An 18,520-nucleotide genomic window follows, 5' to 3' on the forward strand; every position below is an offset into this window, starting at 1 on the left:
ATATATATATATATATATATATATATATACACACATACATTTTTCACATACACACCCACCCACATCTTTACATACCTTCCTTGGACACAGGTGGGGGTTGGTGACAGGAATGGCATCCGTCTGTAGATGTGCTTCAACAAATACAGACCTACACACACACACAGGTGTATGAATGTTATGTATCCATCCACCTTCTCCACCTACTATTCCTGGAAGAGTTGTTGGGACAGGGACCTCAGGCACCTCCTCCATAGGATCCAATCAGAAGCAACTCTCATTAAATTTTTCCAACTGGATTCCTGAGTGCAACCAATTTAAGACTACAGATATTATCCACCTATCTCATTCTTGGTCTACCCCTAGGGATACATTGGATTTTCCCTGAAACAGCTGTAAGACTTTATACATAAAATATAATTCTAACTTTGCCATTGGTCTCTTCATCTTTTTCTTTCTCTATACATATATATATATATATATATATATATATATATATATAAAAATATATATATATATATATATGTATATATATATATGTATATATATATATGTATATATATATATGTATATATATATATATGTATATATATATATATGTATATATACATATATATATACATGTATGTATACACATACATAACATAATATATCAGTTTGGATTGTAATGACCATGGTTATCAATTGTGTTGCCTCTACCAGTGATTCATGTCACCTGATGAAACGGCTGGTGATTTAGCATATAAAGTAACAAAAATTATGTAATATCATATATATTATGTAATGTCATGCGCAGACAAAGTAACATGCTATTGAAACATATGTTGCATGACTATCTTTTTATTTTCATTTATTGTGTACACACACACACACACATACCATCATTATCATCATCATCATCATCACCACCTCCATTGTTTTAAATGTCCACTTTTCCATGCTTGAATGTGTCAGGTCAAGTTTATTGAGGCAGATTTTTGTATAACCAGATGCCCTTGCTGTTGCTAACTGTCACCTGTTTCCAAGCAAGGTAGTGTTTCCCCATGACCAGACATGTTTTTGTATAAGAAACTCCCATATTTTTCTAACCTAATTTTTGATAAAAAAGGGGTTTCTTATACACGTTAAAATATGGTAATTGACCCAAAATTTGTGGCCTTCTCTCTAAATTACAAATATTTCTTTTCTGTTTTCACTATCATTCACAGACATCTTTATAAAATCATAAAACAACAAAAACAAAACAGTACAGCACCTATGACGAATAAATTACCTGCATCAGTTGTCAATTGCCAGGACACTGCACCCTTCAAAAATTCCTTCTCCTGTTATGTCAAATACACCTTTTCTTCTTTATACGTCTTTTAATACTCTTTTACTTGTTTCAGTCAGTTGACTGCGGCCATGCTGGAGCACCGCCTTTAGTCGAGCAAATCGACCCCAGGACTTATTCTTTGGAAGCCTAGTACTTATTCTATCAGTCTCTTTTGGCGAACCGCTAAGTTACGGGTACGTAAACACACCACCATCGATCGGTTGTCAAGCAATGGAGGGGGGGACAAACATATATACACACACACACACATACATATATATATACATATATACGACGGGCTTCTTTCAGTTTCCGTCTACCAAATCCACTCACAAGGCTTTGGTCGGCCCAAGGCTATAGTAGAAAACACTTGCCCAAGGTGCCACGCAGTGGGACTGAACCCGGAACCATGTGGTTGGTAAGCAAGCTACTTACCACACAGTTCACTTTTCTGTCTTTTCTGTTTTATTCTGTGTACACTGCATGTATTTCTCGCCTTATTGCTGCTGCTTTCTGTTCCATCTTATAACCTTTTCTATTGAGCTTGTTGTGTAGCTGAGCACTGTGTACAATAAGCTCATTAATTATTATTATTTTTATAATTATTAAAAGAGCTGTGAGCTGCCAGAATTGCAAAAGTATTTGATGAAAAGTTTAGTGGCATTTGTTCCTGTTCTGAGTTCAAATTTCACTGAGGTCAGCTCTGCCTTTCATCCTTTCAGGGTCAATAAGATAAAGTACCAGTCATATACTGGGGTCGGTGTAAGTAACTTACTCCATCCTGCTGGCAGACAAAAAAGCATTTTGTCTGTCTTTACATTCTGAGTTCAAATTTCGCTGAAGTCGACTTTGCCTTTTATCCTTTCAGGATCAATAAAATAGGTACCAGTTGAGCACTGAGGTCAATGTAATCAATTTAACCCCTCTGCCGAAATTGCTGGCCTTGTGCCAAAATTTGAAACCATTATTATTACTAAGGCGGCGAGCTGGCAGAATCGTTAGCACACCGGGCGAAATGCTTAGCGGTATTTCGTCCATCTTCACATTCTGAGTTCAAATTACACCAAGGTCAACTTTGCCTTTCATCCTTTTGGGGTCAATAAATTAAGTACCAGTTGTGTACTGGAGTAGATGTAATCGACTATCCCTCTCCCCCAAATTTCAGGCCTTCTGCCTAGAGTAGAAAGGATTATTATTATTAAGGTGGCAAGCTGGACAAAATGTTTAGCAGCATTTCATCCATCTCTACATTCTGAGTTCAAATTCCACTGAGGTCAACTTTGTCTTTCATCCTTTTGGAATCAAAAAAAATAAGTACCAGTTGAATATTGGGGCCAATGTAATTTAACTTACCCACTCCCTTGAAATTGCTGGCCTTGTGCCTGAATTTGAAACCATTATTATTATTATTATTATTATTATTATTATTCAACATTTGATAGTTTCAGGCAGATTTCTACTGCATTACCTGCTACACCTCCGCGTTGCTGCGGTATGTGCAGTATTGTGTGTTCTTTTTGTTGTTTGGGGGAGTGCAAACTCTTCTAGGTATTATTATTATTATTATTATTATTAAATGTATTTATTTTTCTCTTTGCAGGTTTTTGTTTTTACTTTTAGATCCAGAGTATGTCTGAAAATGGGTCCAAATTCTTCAAAATGTAGTTAAAGAACTTTTACATCAATTCTTCATTCTACGACCATATTATTAATCCTCTGTAGTTTCTAGTGTGATGTGTAATGGAAGATTTATCTGCAGTGACTAGTTGGAGAACAATTTTAAAATGCATTCCGAGAAGAAGCAATTTCCCTGTCAGTTTTGTAGCAAATTTTTCTCGAAGGAGTCCGATCTACGAAGACATGTCCGGACGCACACCGGAGAAAAGCCATTCTTTTGTGCAGAGTGCGGAAAGAGTTTTACCCGGAACTCTAGCCTCAAACGACATATAAAGTCGCACGAGGAAATCAACATGTTAATTGCCAACAATTACATTGAGAGATACACCGAGGATTCGGTTTCTGCTAAGGACATGGAAAAACCCCCAGATTTTTCCGACCATTACCTGCGTGTTGAGAACTCCTTCACAGGTGAACGAGTGTATACGGTGGATATTAGGGACATAGATTTGGACGATGAATTAGAATTAAAAGAACAAGAAGAGAAAGAACGGCTAGCAGAGGAAGAGGAGGACGAGGAGGAGGAAGAGGAAGAGGAGGTAGCCGAGGACAGTGATAAGGATGTGATTATTATTGAAGATCAACCGGCAGAGGAACCATCTGCTTATATGCAAGTTTGGTACGATGACGGACGAATAGATTCTCCTGAAATTCTTGCTGATAAACAATCACAGAACTCAGATGCAGGTAAGCTGCACCAGTGCGTGGTTTGCTGGGAGTGTTTCCTCGATAAATCAGACTTGAAAAGACATTCAAGAATGCATGTTGGCATAACTCAATTCCCGTGCATATTCTGTGGTAGAGAATTCTCCAAAGGTTCCGACTTGCGTAGGCACATCCGCACACACACCGGAGAGAAGCCGTTTCATTGCAACATGTGCAGCATGAGTTTTGCCAGGAACTGCAGCCTAAAGCGACATGTTAAAACGCATGCTGAAAATGCAACACAAATTTTAATCAGTGAGAAGCAGAGTTTTTCTGGTGAATTTTACCATAAAAAACCTGCAAAACCACCGAATAATGGAAACTCATATCCGTGTGCGATCTGTGGCCGAGCTTTTTCAAAGTGTTCAAATTTACAAAGACATGTGCGGACACACACAGGGGAGAAGCCATTTACCTGTAGTTTGTGTGGTTCCAGTTTTACCAGAAATTGGCACTTGAAGCGCCACGCCAAAATTCACGTTGCTGACAAAGTGATAAACTTGGAGGATAAAGTGATAGATTTAGATGAAATTGCAGACACAATATCAGATAATGTAGTTTACCAAGATGACAGTCCGGCGATAACTGAAGTGGTCCTTTACCACTGTGATATATGCAAAAAAGATTTCTCGATACGTTCTGACTTGAAAAGACACCTTAGAATACACACAGGAGAGAAACCTTTCCAATGTGACATATGTGGTCGAAGCTTTGCACGTAAATACGGTTTGAAACGGCATAGCAAAATACATAAAGAAACACAGTTTTGCAGGTGTGACCTTTGCGATATGTACTTTGGAGATAACGACAGCTTAAAATGTCACCTGAAGTGTCATACAGCTGTCACCGAAAAGGAGAAGGAAGAAAATATTCTGAAAAATGTGATGAAAGTGTTTACGAAGGGGAAGTCATTTTATTGTCAGTTGTGTAACAAGACATTTTCAAAAAACTCCGACTTGAAGCGGCACGTGAGGACCCACACTGGAGAAAAACCGTTTGTTTGTACGATTTGTACGCGTGGTTTCGCAAGGAACTGCAGCTTAAAAAGACATTTGAAAACTCATCGGGATAGTAATCTCATCAACTGGACCGTATTGTCACAGGACACACTGTTAACTTTGAAACAAGGTAGGCTTTTTTTAGCATTTTCTTAAATCTATCTTCCCACTTGTTTCAGTCATTAGACTGTGGCCATGCTGGGGCACTACCTTGAAGAATTATTAGTTGAATGAATGAATTAACCTCAGTACTTTGTAACATAAAAGTGTTAGATATATACGTTGTAGAGAGGCAGAGAGGAGAGCTGTAGTGTATGGTATAGTACAGTGTAGTATACCACTGAATGGTACATTGTAGTGTGGTGTATGGTATAGTATCTTTTATTTTTTTACTTGTTCTTGTCATTAGATGGCAGCCATGTTGGGGCACCACCTTGAACAACTTTAGGTGAATGAATCACCCTCAGTTCACAGTTTTTCAAGCCTAGCACTTATTCTATTAAACTCTTTTGCCGAACTGCTAAGTTACAGGTATGCAAACATTCCCACACTAGTTGTGAAGTGTTGGTGGGAGACCAACACAGACACATACATAAATACACACACACACAGTGGGTTTCTTTCAGTTTCTGTCTATCAAATTTACTTATAAGGCTTTGGTTGGCCTAAGGCTATAGTAGAAGACAATTGCTCGTGGTGCCATGCAGTGGGACTGAACACAGCACACAACCCGATCTGGGAATTGAACTCACTACCTTATGGTTGTGAAACCGATGCTCTAACCACTGAGCCATGCACCTTCTAATTCAAAATAATGTCAACAAATAAGTATTACATTTGACAAAGTAACCTAAATGCCAAGGGGTTAAAGCAGTTCTTAAATATGAGGAGCATCTTCAGATACAATGTACTTTTCTTTTTCTCAAAAAATATCTGAAAATAAAAAAAGAAAAATATCACCTAGGGTTCTCTATGTAAAGTTGGGCCCTTATTATATGGTTTAATGCACTAAAAAAGCTTTTCTTGAATATGCTCTGTTGAAATTAGGATATGCCTAACGTGTCTGTGCGTCTTTTATACCATCAATTACAGTATTTTAGAAGAGCGATAATGGCTAGATCAACTCTGACCAGACTTCGACTTAGAATATAAATATGTCATCATCATCGTTTAACGTCCGCTTTCCCATGCTAGCATGGGTTGGACGATTTGACTGAGGACTGACGAACTAGATGGCTACACCAGGCTCCAATCTGATCTGGCAGTTTCTACAGCTGGATGCCCTTCCTAACGCCAACCACTCCGAGAATATAGTGGGTGCTTTTACGTACCACCAGCAGTCATGTAAATAAAGAAAAAAGAAATGACATGTATTTCACCCTTTCGATACCAATCCAACCATGACCACCATTGCTTCTATGATACACATTTCCTGTTTTAAAGAAACATAAATTAAAAATTTCATTAAAATTCATGTTCCAGACACCATCTTCATCATCATCATCATCATCGTTTAACGTCCGCTTTCCATGCTAGCATGGGTTGGACGATTTGACTGAGGACTGGTGAAACCGGATGGCAACACCAGGCTCCAGTCTGATTTGGCAGAGTTTCTACAGCTGGATGCCTTTCCTAACGCCAACCACTCAGAGAGTGTAGTGGGTGCTTTTACGTGTCACCCGCACGAAAACGGCCACGCTCGAAATGGTGTCTTTTATGTGCCACCCGCAACGATCTCGCTCGAAAATCCTACAGGAGCCAGTCAGGCGGTACTGGCAACGGCCACGCTCAAAATGGTGCATCTCATGTGCCACCCGCACAAGAACCAGTCCAGGGGCACTGGCAACGATCTTACTTGGCTTGCCGGGTCTTCTCACGCACAGCACATTTCCAAAGGTCTCGGTCCGTAGTCATCGCCTCGGTGAGAATAATGTCAAAGTTATTTTACTAAAATCTATATTATTTTCAAAATTACTTGTTACGGGCCGACCAAAGCCTTGTGAGTGGATTTGATAGACGGAAACTGAAAGAAGCCCGTCATTTATATATATATATATATATATATATATATGCACAGGAGTTGCTGTGTGGTAGGTAACTTACTTACCAACTACATGGTTCTGGGTTCAGTCCCACTGCATGGCACCTTGGGCAAGTGACGTCTACTATAACCTCGGGCTGACCAAAACCTTGTGAGTGGATTTGTTAGATGGAAACTGAAAGAAACCCATCATATATGTGTGTGTTTGAACAGAAGTATACTAACAAGAGGGTTGAACACCTCAACATAATATACTAACCCGGCAGAGCACTCTGAAAGTCTTTTACATTGCTTTTTTAAGAGAATTACACATTTGGTGACATAAATGTGCCCTTCCCCATCCCCCAATAATGTCTCAGAGTATTACCCTGGGTCCTATATGTGAAGTTGGGCCTCCCTTAAGCTAATTTTGTCCCTGATGCTCCCCACTATAGGCTGATTTTAATCTAGACAGTCTCTTCACCCGAGCTGATTAAAGTTTTTGCTGTGATTTATGTTTAATTGTGGTGGGAGCTTGCTTTTTATGAAATGGGTTTCTGCTTTTTTTCCTTCTTGCATGTTTTATTACTTCAACCCTTTCGTTACCATATTTATTTTGAGATGCTCTGTGTTTCTTTCAATTAACTTTAAATATAACAAAGAATTTAGTAAAATAACTTAGTTATCATTAAACTAGTTTTAGGAACATAAATTGTGACTTTGGTGGAAGATTATAATTCAAAACTTATGAAAACAAGACATTTATACTAGAGCCAGAACCAGTTTCAGCTGGGTTGGTATCAAAAGGGTTAAACATGTAGGATTTTTTCACGATTATGATTTCTTACTTCATGTTCAATTGTAATTGCCAACTTGCTTTTTATATACAATAATGTTTTCTGCTAATTAAGAGCACTTTTGCAATGTTTTCTAATGTATTGTTTCATTGCTTTAACCCTTTAGCATTCAGATTTTTTTGTCAAATGTATTACTTATTTATTCATATTGCTTTGAATTAATCATGCATTATTTTATAACTTCAAAATTGCAATGGCATGTTTGTGTATTTTTAGGATGGCATTGTAGGGTAGGTGTAAGAGGTTGGATCTGGTCAGTTTTAACTTAAAAGTCGGTTGGATATAGCCGGATTAAATGCTAAAGCGTTAATAAGGTGGCGAACTGGCAGAATTTAATATGCTTAGTGGTATTTCGTCTGTCTTGATGGTCCGAGTTCAAATTCTGCTGTGTTTGACTTTGCCTTTCACCCTTTTGGGGGTCAGTAAAAAGTACCAGTTGATCATTGGGCTTGATGTAATCGACTTACTGCAGCCACAAAATTTGCCAAAATTGGAAAGCAATATTACACACCTTGATGCACTAAAAACATTTTATTTCCAGAATATGCAGTTGAAATTGGTATTTAATACGTTCACGTGTCTTTTATGCCATCATCATCATCATTGTTTAATGTTTCTTATTCTATGCTTGCATGAATTGGACAGAGTTGATTGAAGTAGATTTTCACAGCTACTATTTCTATCGGATAATAACCACGTAGGGGGCCTCTCGTTTTAGCTTGTATATTACATAGTGTTAAGGACAGTGGATAGTAGGCTCCCTAGAAGGTTAGATGAGGTGGTTTCTGGTATTCTGGATCTTTCCATTCTGAGTTCAAACCTTATTGAGACCTACTGTGGGTGTCATGCTTTGGTGTTCAATAAAATAAAGGGACAAAGCAGCAGTGAGCTGGCAGAGTCGTTAGCATCCCGGCTGAAATGCTTAGCGGTATTTCATCTGTCTTTACATCCTGAGTTCAAATTCCGCTGAGGTCGAGTTTGCCTTTCATCCTTTTGGGGGTCAGTAAATTAAGTACCAGTTTCATCCTGGGGTCAATCTAATTGATTGGCCCTCTCCCCCAAAATCTCGGGCCTTGAGCCTAGAGTAGAAAAGAATTATTAGCATTGCCGGCCGAAATGCCCAGTGGCGTTTCATTTGTCTTTACGTTCTGAGTTCAAATTCTGTCAAAGTCAACTTTGGTTTCCGTCCTTTCGGGGTCAATAAAATAAGTACCAGTTGGACAGTGGGTGGGGGTGGGGATGTAAACTTCCTCCCCCAAATTTGCTGGCCTTGTGCCAATAAAATAAAAGGATCAATCACCAATCAAGTACTATGATTGATTCAGTAGTTCCCAAATGTTTTCGGGCTGCCGTCCCCTTGACAATCGAGCCATATTCCTAGCGCCCCACTGATTTAATTGATCAACCCCTTTTCCCAAAATCCTTGCATTGTTGAATTTATGTTTCTAATGCTTTGGGTTCAAATCTTGCCAAGGTTTCGTCCTTTAGTGCTTGATAAAACAAAATGTCCATCAGGTGTGTCTCCCGGGTTTTTTCAAGCAATGTTGGTATGGCTGAGAATCCCAAAGGAATTTTCTTGGTGCTGCTTCCACTTCAAAGAGTTGATGAGGATGTAAACCTCAACAACCACACTAAGTGTAGCTGGACTGTGGCCATGCTGGAGTACCACCTTGCAAGTGTTTCATCAAACAAGTTGATCTCAGTACTTGTGCTTGAGAAGACCTATCAAGCCAAGTGAGATCAGTTGTGGCCAATGCTGGCGTTTCGTAACTGGCATATAAAAAGCATCTGCTACACCTGCGGTTCCCAACCCTTTTATCTAAATGAGTTTTCCTACAGATCCCTCTTAATATGCTTATCCGTATATATATGAAATTTTGGATTTAGCTCATGGACCTCCAGTACTACCTTTGGGAACCACTGCGCTACACTCTCGGAGTGGTTGGCATTAGGAAGGACATCCAGCTGTAGAAATCTTGCCAAATCAGATTGGAACCTTGTGTGGCTTCTCAGCTTACTACTTCCAGTCAAAGTGCATGAAAAACATGTTAAATGATGATGATGATGATGATGGTGGCCGAGTGGTTTTACAGAGTTTGTTTTCATTTCTATCAACAATACGGGTTAGAATCTGGTCATAGGTTACCATAGTTGATGGTATGAAAGGCATATTAAATTCTAATTTCAACAGCAGATATTCAGGAAAAAATGGTTTCAGTACTACATAAAAGCATGAATTACTTAACCTTTTAGTGAAGGTGCATGGCTTAGTGGTATTTGGCTCATGATCATAAGAGCATGAGTTCAATTCCCAGCTGTGCATGACAACTGGTAGTTTGTATATCTGTATTTTCTATGTTCTAGTATATACCACTGGCCACTGCAAGATACTTCTCTCAGCTCATTTTCGTTTAAACTATGCTATCCAGGCCATAAATGTGTTCTGCTTTTGGTATATGTTGCAGTCCCATGGCTATTGGAGATAAGATAAGACAATTGTCATGCTGATGGCAGGTCAACTTTGGGGAAATTCTTGAGGCTGTCTCCCCTTTTCACATGGAGCTGGTCTTAATGACCATTTAGTAACTATGGTACAGCCTCTAGAAGTGAAGATAATTTTAATTAATCAAAACTCTATGTTATATGGTATTTGAAATACCTGTATTTGTCGATGTTATTAAATACATGCCACTAGCCACACTAAGTTAGATCTCTTAGCTTATTTTTGTTTAATTCTGACAGGAGACTCTAAGCTTAATAATGTATCATCTTATGTTTCTCAACCATTTTTTTTACCTGTGGATCTCTCTGATACCTGGATGGACCTTTTTAGTCATTTGATGTTTAAAACATCCCATTAAATATTATTAGGAATTATATTTTTAATATTTTGTGTGTAGTAGAAATATTGCACTTAAACTTTAACAAAATCTTAAGTGGACCCTAGTTGATAGTTATTGTTCTATCTCCTCCCCATCAATCGACATGTTTTCCCGGCTGCGATGGGTTGGACAGGTCCTTACAGTCTGAGTTTATTCATATTTTCAGCTCCTGCTCCTGTAGATGGATTGGATGAATAAGTTTCACTCATACAATCCATCTTTAGTAAGGTTTCTGTAGCTGGATGTCCCTTCCTAATACCAACCTCTTTAATGGAGGTTCTGGGTGTATTTTATGAGGGCATGATGTCTTCATCATCATCATTGTTTAACGTCCGCGTCTTTGCTTACCATTTATCTTACAAAACTCTATTGAATGCATTTTCTTACAGCACACACATATTCGTGGGTTTACCAATCACATGGTTCAGTCTCACTGTTTGGCACCTTGAGCAAGTCGTTCATCGTTTAACGTCCGCCTTCCATGCTAGCATGGGTTGGACGATTTGACTGAGGACTGGCGAACCAGATGGCTGCACCAGGCTCCAATCTGATCTAGCAGAGTTTCTACAGCTGGATGCCCTTCCTAACGCCAACCACTCTGAGAGTGTAGTGGGTGCTTTTTACGTGCCACCGGCATGAGGGCCAGTCAGGCAGTACTGGCAACCAAGTTCAAAATGTTTTTTAGGTGCCACCTGCACAGGAGCCACTCAGTGGCACTGGCAACGATCTCGCTTGAATGAAGTGTCTTCTATTATAGCCCTAGGCTGACCAAAGCACTGTGAGCTTATTTGGTAGATGTAAATGGAAAGAAACCCATTGTGTGTGTGTTTATATATACATATGTGAGTGTGTGAGAATAAGTACGGGGTTGATTGGTTTGACTAAGCCCTTCTTCAATGTGGTACCCCAGTATAGCCACAATTCATTGACTGAAACCTCTAGTGTCCAGTCTTACATGTTATATTGTTAATAATCACAGTATTTCTACATTATTTACACTTGACAGATATTTGTCCTCATCTTGTTCATCAGGTGTTTTGCAGAAATTTTGAACCTGGGTTCTCATTCCTAAGGTATTTCTCGATATTATTATTCAGGTCACTGCCTGGAATCGAACTCGGAATCTTGGGGTTAGTAGCCCGTGTTTTTAACCGCTATACCATATGCCCACAGGGCATATGGTGTAGTGGTTAAGAACACGGGCTACTAACCCCAAGATTCTGAGTTCGATTCCTCCTCCTGCAGCAGCAAGAAGAAGGAGGAGTGGAAGGAGAAGAGAAAAATAATAATACTGAAAAATACCTTAGGAATGAGAACCCAGGTTTGAAACTTCCCCAAGACACCTGATGAAGGCTGGAGGGTGTATCAGCTGAAAAATGTAAATAGTGTACATAATTCCTCATCTCTTAAATACAGAACTGTAACAGTGTTATTGTCCAATATTTCCTCATCATTTCCACTTTCACAGCTGTAATGAACCTCATTTTTACCTTTTTAACATGGCACAAAGGATGGAGTCCATGCCTTGAGACTGGTGAAGGTTACACGGTTAGGGAGAGAATTCCATAGGCTTGATGTTCTTCTAATAAGTGCTGGATAACCTGGTTAGTGGCGATAAACACAAATGGCTGATGAGGGAACTGAATGGCTGTAAATTAAAGTGGCATGCAATCACTATGCTACACCACATCTACTGCTGTGACACTAGATGTGATATTAAAAACCAGTTACATTAAACTTAATTTGTTTTATTTCTCCTTGTCATTACAGAAGTAGCCTGATGGATTGGAAGAAAGAAGAACAAGAACCAGCAAACCGGAACAGAGTCAACATTTGTAATAAACTTACTGTAAATAAATATCACTTGAGTGTTGTTGTTTGATCTGTTGGCATGGCAACAGATGGTTACATCTATGTGTGTGTGCGATTGTTGAGAACGAGAGGAACACAAAAAAAAAAGAAGCTGCAATAAGATTATATATTTATATAGATATATTTCATTGTATACACAATCTTCAGTTTTGATCATTTGCGACCTTTTGATTTCAATTTCAAACTGTTTCGACCCTTTGTTGCTCCCTTCTTTGCACCATCCAACAAACTTTTGAACTTGCCCTTCGTTTTAAAACGTTTTCTGCAAAAAGAGAAATAAAATAAAAGGGAACATGACAAAATGGAATAAAGAAGGATTGATTTTCAATCCATGACAACTCAATGGTCTTCAACCTGAATAATATAATTAACATAATATAAAAATCATGGAGACAATATCTTTTACTTTAGAAATATCTGATAATGTAAAACCATCACCATCTAACAGCCACTTTTTCTATACTTGCATAGGTCAGATGGAATCCATTGAGGCAGGATGCCCTTCCTGTTGCCAACCAACTTGGACACAATCAATAGCACTTGTATGACAGTGATGCTCATGTACACCCATGACATGATGTCAAGACACATATACGAGACAGGCTTCTTTCAGTTTCTGTGAATCTAATCGACCCAGGGCTACAGTTGAAGATACTTGGCCAAGGTGCAACTGAACGCAGGACCACATGGTCGGGAAGCAAGCTCCTCAATCACACACGGCAAATGTTAACTAACAATTGTTTCCTCCATGCCCATGGAGGTCTAACCGTGCCACACAGTATTCCTGCCATGGCAGGAATAGGTTAAGCATAATCCCAGCAGGATTCCTTGTAAACTGGTAATGAACTAACTACACACTTAGAAAAGATACAATGTTGTGATGACGTTCATCCTGTCCTCAGAGCCATTAGCACATTGGATAATGTATTGCTAGATACATTGTGACAGAATTAAAAAGAGTGCTTGTTCGAGGCTGGAATAGCTTTGACGACAAGTCTGCATAAAGAAGAACCCCACCCGAATGGTGAGAGAGAGAGAGAGAGAGAATAATGATGTTTAGTAATGGATCATTTACCTTTTATTGAGGTCTTGGTGTTTGAGCTGGATGTAAGCATATGGGTCTGGCTTGCCTTGTCGTTTCACATCGCCTCCTGCCTTCTGTAAAATCAAAGCATACAACCCATATAAATAAGACCGAGAACAAATATGAATACAATACACAAATGCAAAAATCTAGGGCAACCACAACCTTAGGTTGACTAAAAGCCTCGAAGTTGTATAGACGAAATCTTTATGAAAGTCCATGGGATATGTATACAGAGAGAGAGAGAGAGAAATTGATGAGTATAGATATATATACTGGTGACAGCTAGCTGCTACATAAGTGCATAGGACATGATATACCTTGTGATAGTCTGAGACATGCCCCTTGGCAGTGAACTCGAACAGCTGTTGCAACAGGTACAACAGAAGCTCAATAAAGTCTGTTGTTATGGAAACAGCAAAGGTTCAATTAGATCCAGCAGCTGTTGCCATAGAAATGGAAGAGGTTCAACAAAATCCACCAGTTTTCTATGTTGCTGGAGATATCACACCTGATGATGTTTTATTGTCTAACCTGTCTATGTGTAAACCTAGATTTACACTAACTACCCCTTCTGCCATCCTCTCTGTTAATGTACCCCCCCCCCCCATATACTCCACTTCCTATAAATACCCAGTAACAACAACAACAATACAAGGCAGAAGTGAATCACGGATAACCTACCTTTGATTTGTATTCAGATCCAAGATTTACAACCGGCTCTTGTCTTTTGCTGGCTGATGCCTTAGGCCGATGGATACCATGGCCACCAGCTGGAAACATGCAGAAGAAAGAGAAATGTTAACCATTTATTAATAATACAAGAGAGACACACAAGAACAAACAATTTACACACATGGTCAGCACGCCGCAACCAATGAAATAACAGCATTAAAAAGATGCACAGGAAATAACATATATTTGCCAAACCATTCAGAGCCCACAACATGGAGATCTGTAGACTGAAACTACATGCTGCAAAGAAATTGGTACTATTTTTAATGTTTATATATCACAACTGAGTAGTCTGCTTATTGGGGTAAATACAATACCATTGGTTAGGGCAGCGGACTCGCGGTCATAGGATCGCGGTTTCGATTCCCAGACCGGGCGTTGTGAATGTTTATTGAGCGAAAACACCTAAAGCTCCACGAGGCTCTGGCAGGGGATGATGGTGAACCCTGCTGTTTAGAAGAAAGGCGGCGAGCTGGCAGAAACGTTAGCACGCCGGGCGAAATGCTTAGCGGTATTTCGCTTGCTGCTACGTTCTGAGTTCAAATTCCGCCGAGGTCGACTTTGCCTTTCATCCTCGATTAAATAAGTAACAGTTACGCACTGGGGTCGATATAATCGATTTAATCCGTTTGTCTGCCCTTGTTTGTCCCCACTGTGTGTAGCCCCTTGTGGGCAGTAAGAATCGTGGGGTAAATACAAATTATATTAAGCAATAGAAATTTATACAGGGCCAAGGGGCCACCAACTGACTAGGGTACACCAAAATTCAAGTAGCATAGTGGACAGAAGATTTTCACTTAGTATAATAAAGGATAAACGAGAGTAACCTACACCATCCTTACTATACCCCATACACATTACTATGGCAAACACGACAACACAATAAGCAACGAGTGAACGAAATGAAGAAATCTTTACAATGTGTTCAGACTCACCAACATATTTAGATTCACTGTGTTCTGCATCATCTGTGCTGGGACGCTTCCGTTTCCTGCTCTGATCAGACTGGGAAGAAGAATTGAAATAATCTAACATGAAATTGGGTTCGATTGAAACGTTGTTAAAGCAATTTAATCTATTCAGCGTATTTGAAAAGAATGTATATAGTGAAAGTATTAAGATAGCAAAGTCGGGAATTTCTTTGAGAGCAACAACAGATTTCTGTGTATAGTTGTGAATGGTTAAAATATAGCAAAGGAAGTGGAGAAAACCTAGTAGGTCCACAGTGGCATAGCAGAGAGTTTGTGCTGGCCAGGGCAGCCCTTGATTTTGCCCACTACCCACCCACAGCTGCAAAACTATAGCCCACCATAAAAGCGCTACCCAGGACTGGTTTTCAATCCCATCAACAGGTTTGTGGCTCTTGTTTGAAACCATTTAGCATTTCAAACCAGCTGTACCTGGCCCAAACAACCTACTGGTTTTATGTTCAAAGTGGCCAGATCCAGCCTCTCACACCTATTCAACAATGTCATTCTAAAAATAAACATCATTGAAATCTCAAAGCTATATGGGTTAGTTCACACTACTCTGTAAGGAGCATAGGGCCATTTTCTTGTTTTCTCTGTGTTTACATTTCCCTCCTGGATGGGACGCCAGTCCATTACAGGATTACTCATCTTTGCCAGCTGAGTGGACTGAAGCAATGTGAAATGAAGTGCTTTGCTCAAGAACACAATGCACTGCCCAAACCTGGAATTGAAACCACAATCTTATGATCATAAGTCCAACACCCTAACCACTCAGCCATGCGTCTCCAGAATCTACAATACATATACTGCATAATTAATTCCAAAAAATTATGAATAAAAATTACATTTGAGGGAGCGATGTGAATGCTAATGGGTTAATGTTTAATATCAGAGAAGAATTTAACTAAAATGGGCTAACGAAGATACAAAAGGTGATTAAGGCAGTAAACATTCAACAAAGTTAATTAACCTACCTTCATCTTAGATGCCATAAATTTAAGTGCTTCTTCTTCACTGTCTTCATCACCGGAACCAGCATCTTTTTCATCTAGTAAATACATGAGTAGAACAAAATTGAATGATATGGATGTGTGTCTGGGTGGCTGGTATAACAGACAATTCTGACGTCTATAAAGTAGATCCTTTGTAAATGTTATGGAGAGGATGAATGAGGAGAGAGCAACACATACAACACATCATCATCGTTTAATGTCTGTCCGTGTTCCATGCATGCATGGGTAGGATAGTTGACAGGAGCTGGCCAAGTAGAAGACTACTGTATCTGTTTTGGCAGGGTTTTTACAGCTGGATGCCCTTCCTGACACCAACCACTTTGCAGAGTGGACTCAGTGCTTCTTACATGGCACTAGCACAGGCAGAGTCAGTTTTGGCATGATTTTTACAGCTGGATGTCCTTCCAAATGCCAACCAATATATATATATATATATATATATATATATATATATATATACACATACATACATCGTTTATATGTCTTGTATATAAAATGTTTACAAGCCAAAGACAAATGTCATGATTATATATTTAGAAATCTTAACCACTTACATTACACACACACATACACACAAACAGGGACACCAAATCCAAGTCCATTATAGATCACACATATCCATCGCAACTGTTATTGACTACTAATTCTGAAAACAATCAATTCCATCACAACTGTAACCTTACTCACCATTATCGTCTTCTTGATTAATGAGCAATCGGCCATCAGGGGCAAGGTCAAACTTAGAAGATGACCGACTTGTCTGTTGAGATTTCCCAGATTTGGATGGTTTGGTTGCTGTTAAAAAAAAAAAAATCAAAATAAATAAAAAAAAACTAAAACAAAAGAACATGAATATGGCCACCACCAACTGATGCCTGAGTGCCTACTTTGTCAAATGTGCCTGTGGGTAAGTGGCTCTTATATTGGTGGGGGACATCAAGTTGCAAATGAAAGATTTATAACAGCAATGAACTGCGGCTGTGCTGGGTACTACCTTGAGGAATTTTCAGCCAAATGAATCAACCTCAGTATTTATCAGTTTCTTTTGCTGAACCACTAAGTTACAGCAACACAAACACATATGTGTGTGTGCATACACACACACATACTACGGGCTTCTCTTAGTTTCCACCAACCAAATTCACTCACAACGCTTTGATTGGCCAGAGACTATAGTACAAGACACTTGCCCAAGGTGCCACACAGTAAGAACGAGCCCAGAACCATGTGGTTGGGAAGCAAGCTTCTTTCTTACCACACAGTCACACCCCAAAGTAATTTCTTGTCTTTCCTTCCTCATCAGACAAGGTAGGTGATGAATGATGCTCTAGATAGCATAGAAAAAAAGTGATGCTTCAACTAAGCTCTACATGGAAAACGAGCACCGATTTTTTTTTACCATTCATACATTCGTTTGACAACAACAATACGGGAGTCCCATGGTGTATGCAAAGGTATGTGAATATTTTACAGCTCTTTTCAATAACGAGATTATAAATATTCAGTTTTTGTGCCGACTTAAGAATGAAAATAGGTACAACCCTTAAGAAAAAGGACACTTTGTTTTTTGCCCATTTGTCACATGTGCTCTCCTGCAACCCATTCCTGTCGCTTAAGGGCTGAAGGAGTGAAAGGAAGAAAGGAGATGAAACCATAAAACCACAACATACTGCTTATGCTTCTTGCAGCACTGACGTCCATGAAATCTGTTATGTTATCGTCAGTGTTCTCCTTCAGCCATGCTGCACCAGATGCCGCCGTCTCCTCTTTAGATTTGTCACCTTTCTTTTTCTTCTTCTTCTTCTTCTTCTTCTTGCTGCTGTTGTCGTCGTCTTCGTCATTGTCAGAGTCAAAAGCAGTCAGAATGTCATCGATGCTGAAAGAGACAAATGATAACAGACGTAACAAACAAGATGGCGGAGTCCTAGATATTTTAATACACATCGTCATATTGGTGAAGTTTTGATCCCAGCTAAGCAGTAACATTTATTCCACTGGCAGCCAGGCTTTCAAAATGAAATACTAAAACCCTTTATTTCTCTCCTCAGCAGTTGCAACTCCATATTTTCTATCAACCTTACTATTCAAACACCTTAACATTCATTTCACCTTTGCACAAACAGATATAACTCCACTCAGACTACAACCACATATATCATCATCGTTTAACGTCCGCTTTCCATGCTAGCATGGGTTGGACGATTTGACCGAGGACTGGTGAAACCAGATGGCTACACTAAGCTCCAATCCAATTTGGCAGAGTTTCTACAGCTGGATGCCCTTCCTAACGCCAACCAACCACTCCGGGAGTGTAGTGGGTGCTTTTACGTGTCACCCGCACGAAGGAGAGTCAGGCGGTACTGGCAACGGCCACGCTCAAAATGGTGTATTTTA

The 18,520-nt window shown here is 39.4% G+C and overlaps 2 protein-coding genes across 4 annotated transcripts in view; one reads left to right on the plus strand and one right to left on the minus strand.

The window, feature by feature from the left end:
• Window positions 1-12,314, plus strand: part of LOC106873402 (zinc finger protein 271) — a 40,820-nt gene extending 28,506 nt beyond the window's left edge. The window contains exons 2-4 of one of the 3 annotated variants that reach the window (XM_052972656.1): window positions 1,386-1,506; window positions 2,913-4,822; window positions 12,222-12,314. In XM_052972656.1, the coding sequence (XP_052828616.1) occupies window positions 3,097-4,822; window positions 12,222-12,232 (1,737 nt within the window). In that variant the 5' untranslated portion in view covers window positions 1,386-1,506; window positions 2,913-3,096 and the 3' untranslated portion in view covers window positions 12,233-12,314. The remainder of the gene's footprint in view (window positions 1-1,385; window positions 1,507-2,912; window positions 4,823-12,221) is intronic. The other 2 variants (XM_052972657.1, XM_014920754.2) reach the window with 2 other exon arrangements.
• Window positions 12,184-18,520, minus strand: part of LOC106873391 (RRP12-like protein) — a 38,772-nt gene continuing 32,435 nt past the window's right edge. Inside the window, exons 28-34 of the mRNA XM_052973013.1 lie at window positions 17,797-18,002; window positions 16,814-16,921; window positions 16,088-16,161; window positions 15,078-15,147; window positions 14,092-14,180; window positions 13,399-13,481; window positions 12,184-12,585 (exon numbers count right to left, since the gene is read on the minus strand). Coding sequence (XP_052828973.1) covers window positions 12,477-12,585; window positions 13,399-13,481; window positions 14,092-14,180; window positions 15,078-15,147; window positions 16,088-16,161; window positions 16,814-16,921; window positions 17,797-18,002 — 739 coding nt within the window. The 3' untranslated portion in view covers window positions 12,184-12,476. The remainder of the gene's footprint in view (window positions 12,586-13,398; window positions 13,482-14,091; window positions 14,181-15,077; window positions 15,148-16,087; window positions 16,162-16,813; window positions 16,922-17,796; window positions 18,003-18,520) is intronic.

This window comes from Octopus bimaculoides, chromosome 14 (genome assembly GCF_001194135.2).
Source record: "Octopus bimaculoides isolate UCB-OBI-ISO-001 chromosome 14, ASM119413v2, whole genome shotgun sequence".
NCBI lineage: Eukaryota > Metazoa > Mollusca > Cephalopoda > Octopoda > Octopodidae > Octopus > Octopus bimaculoides.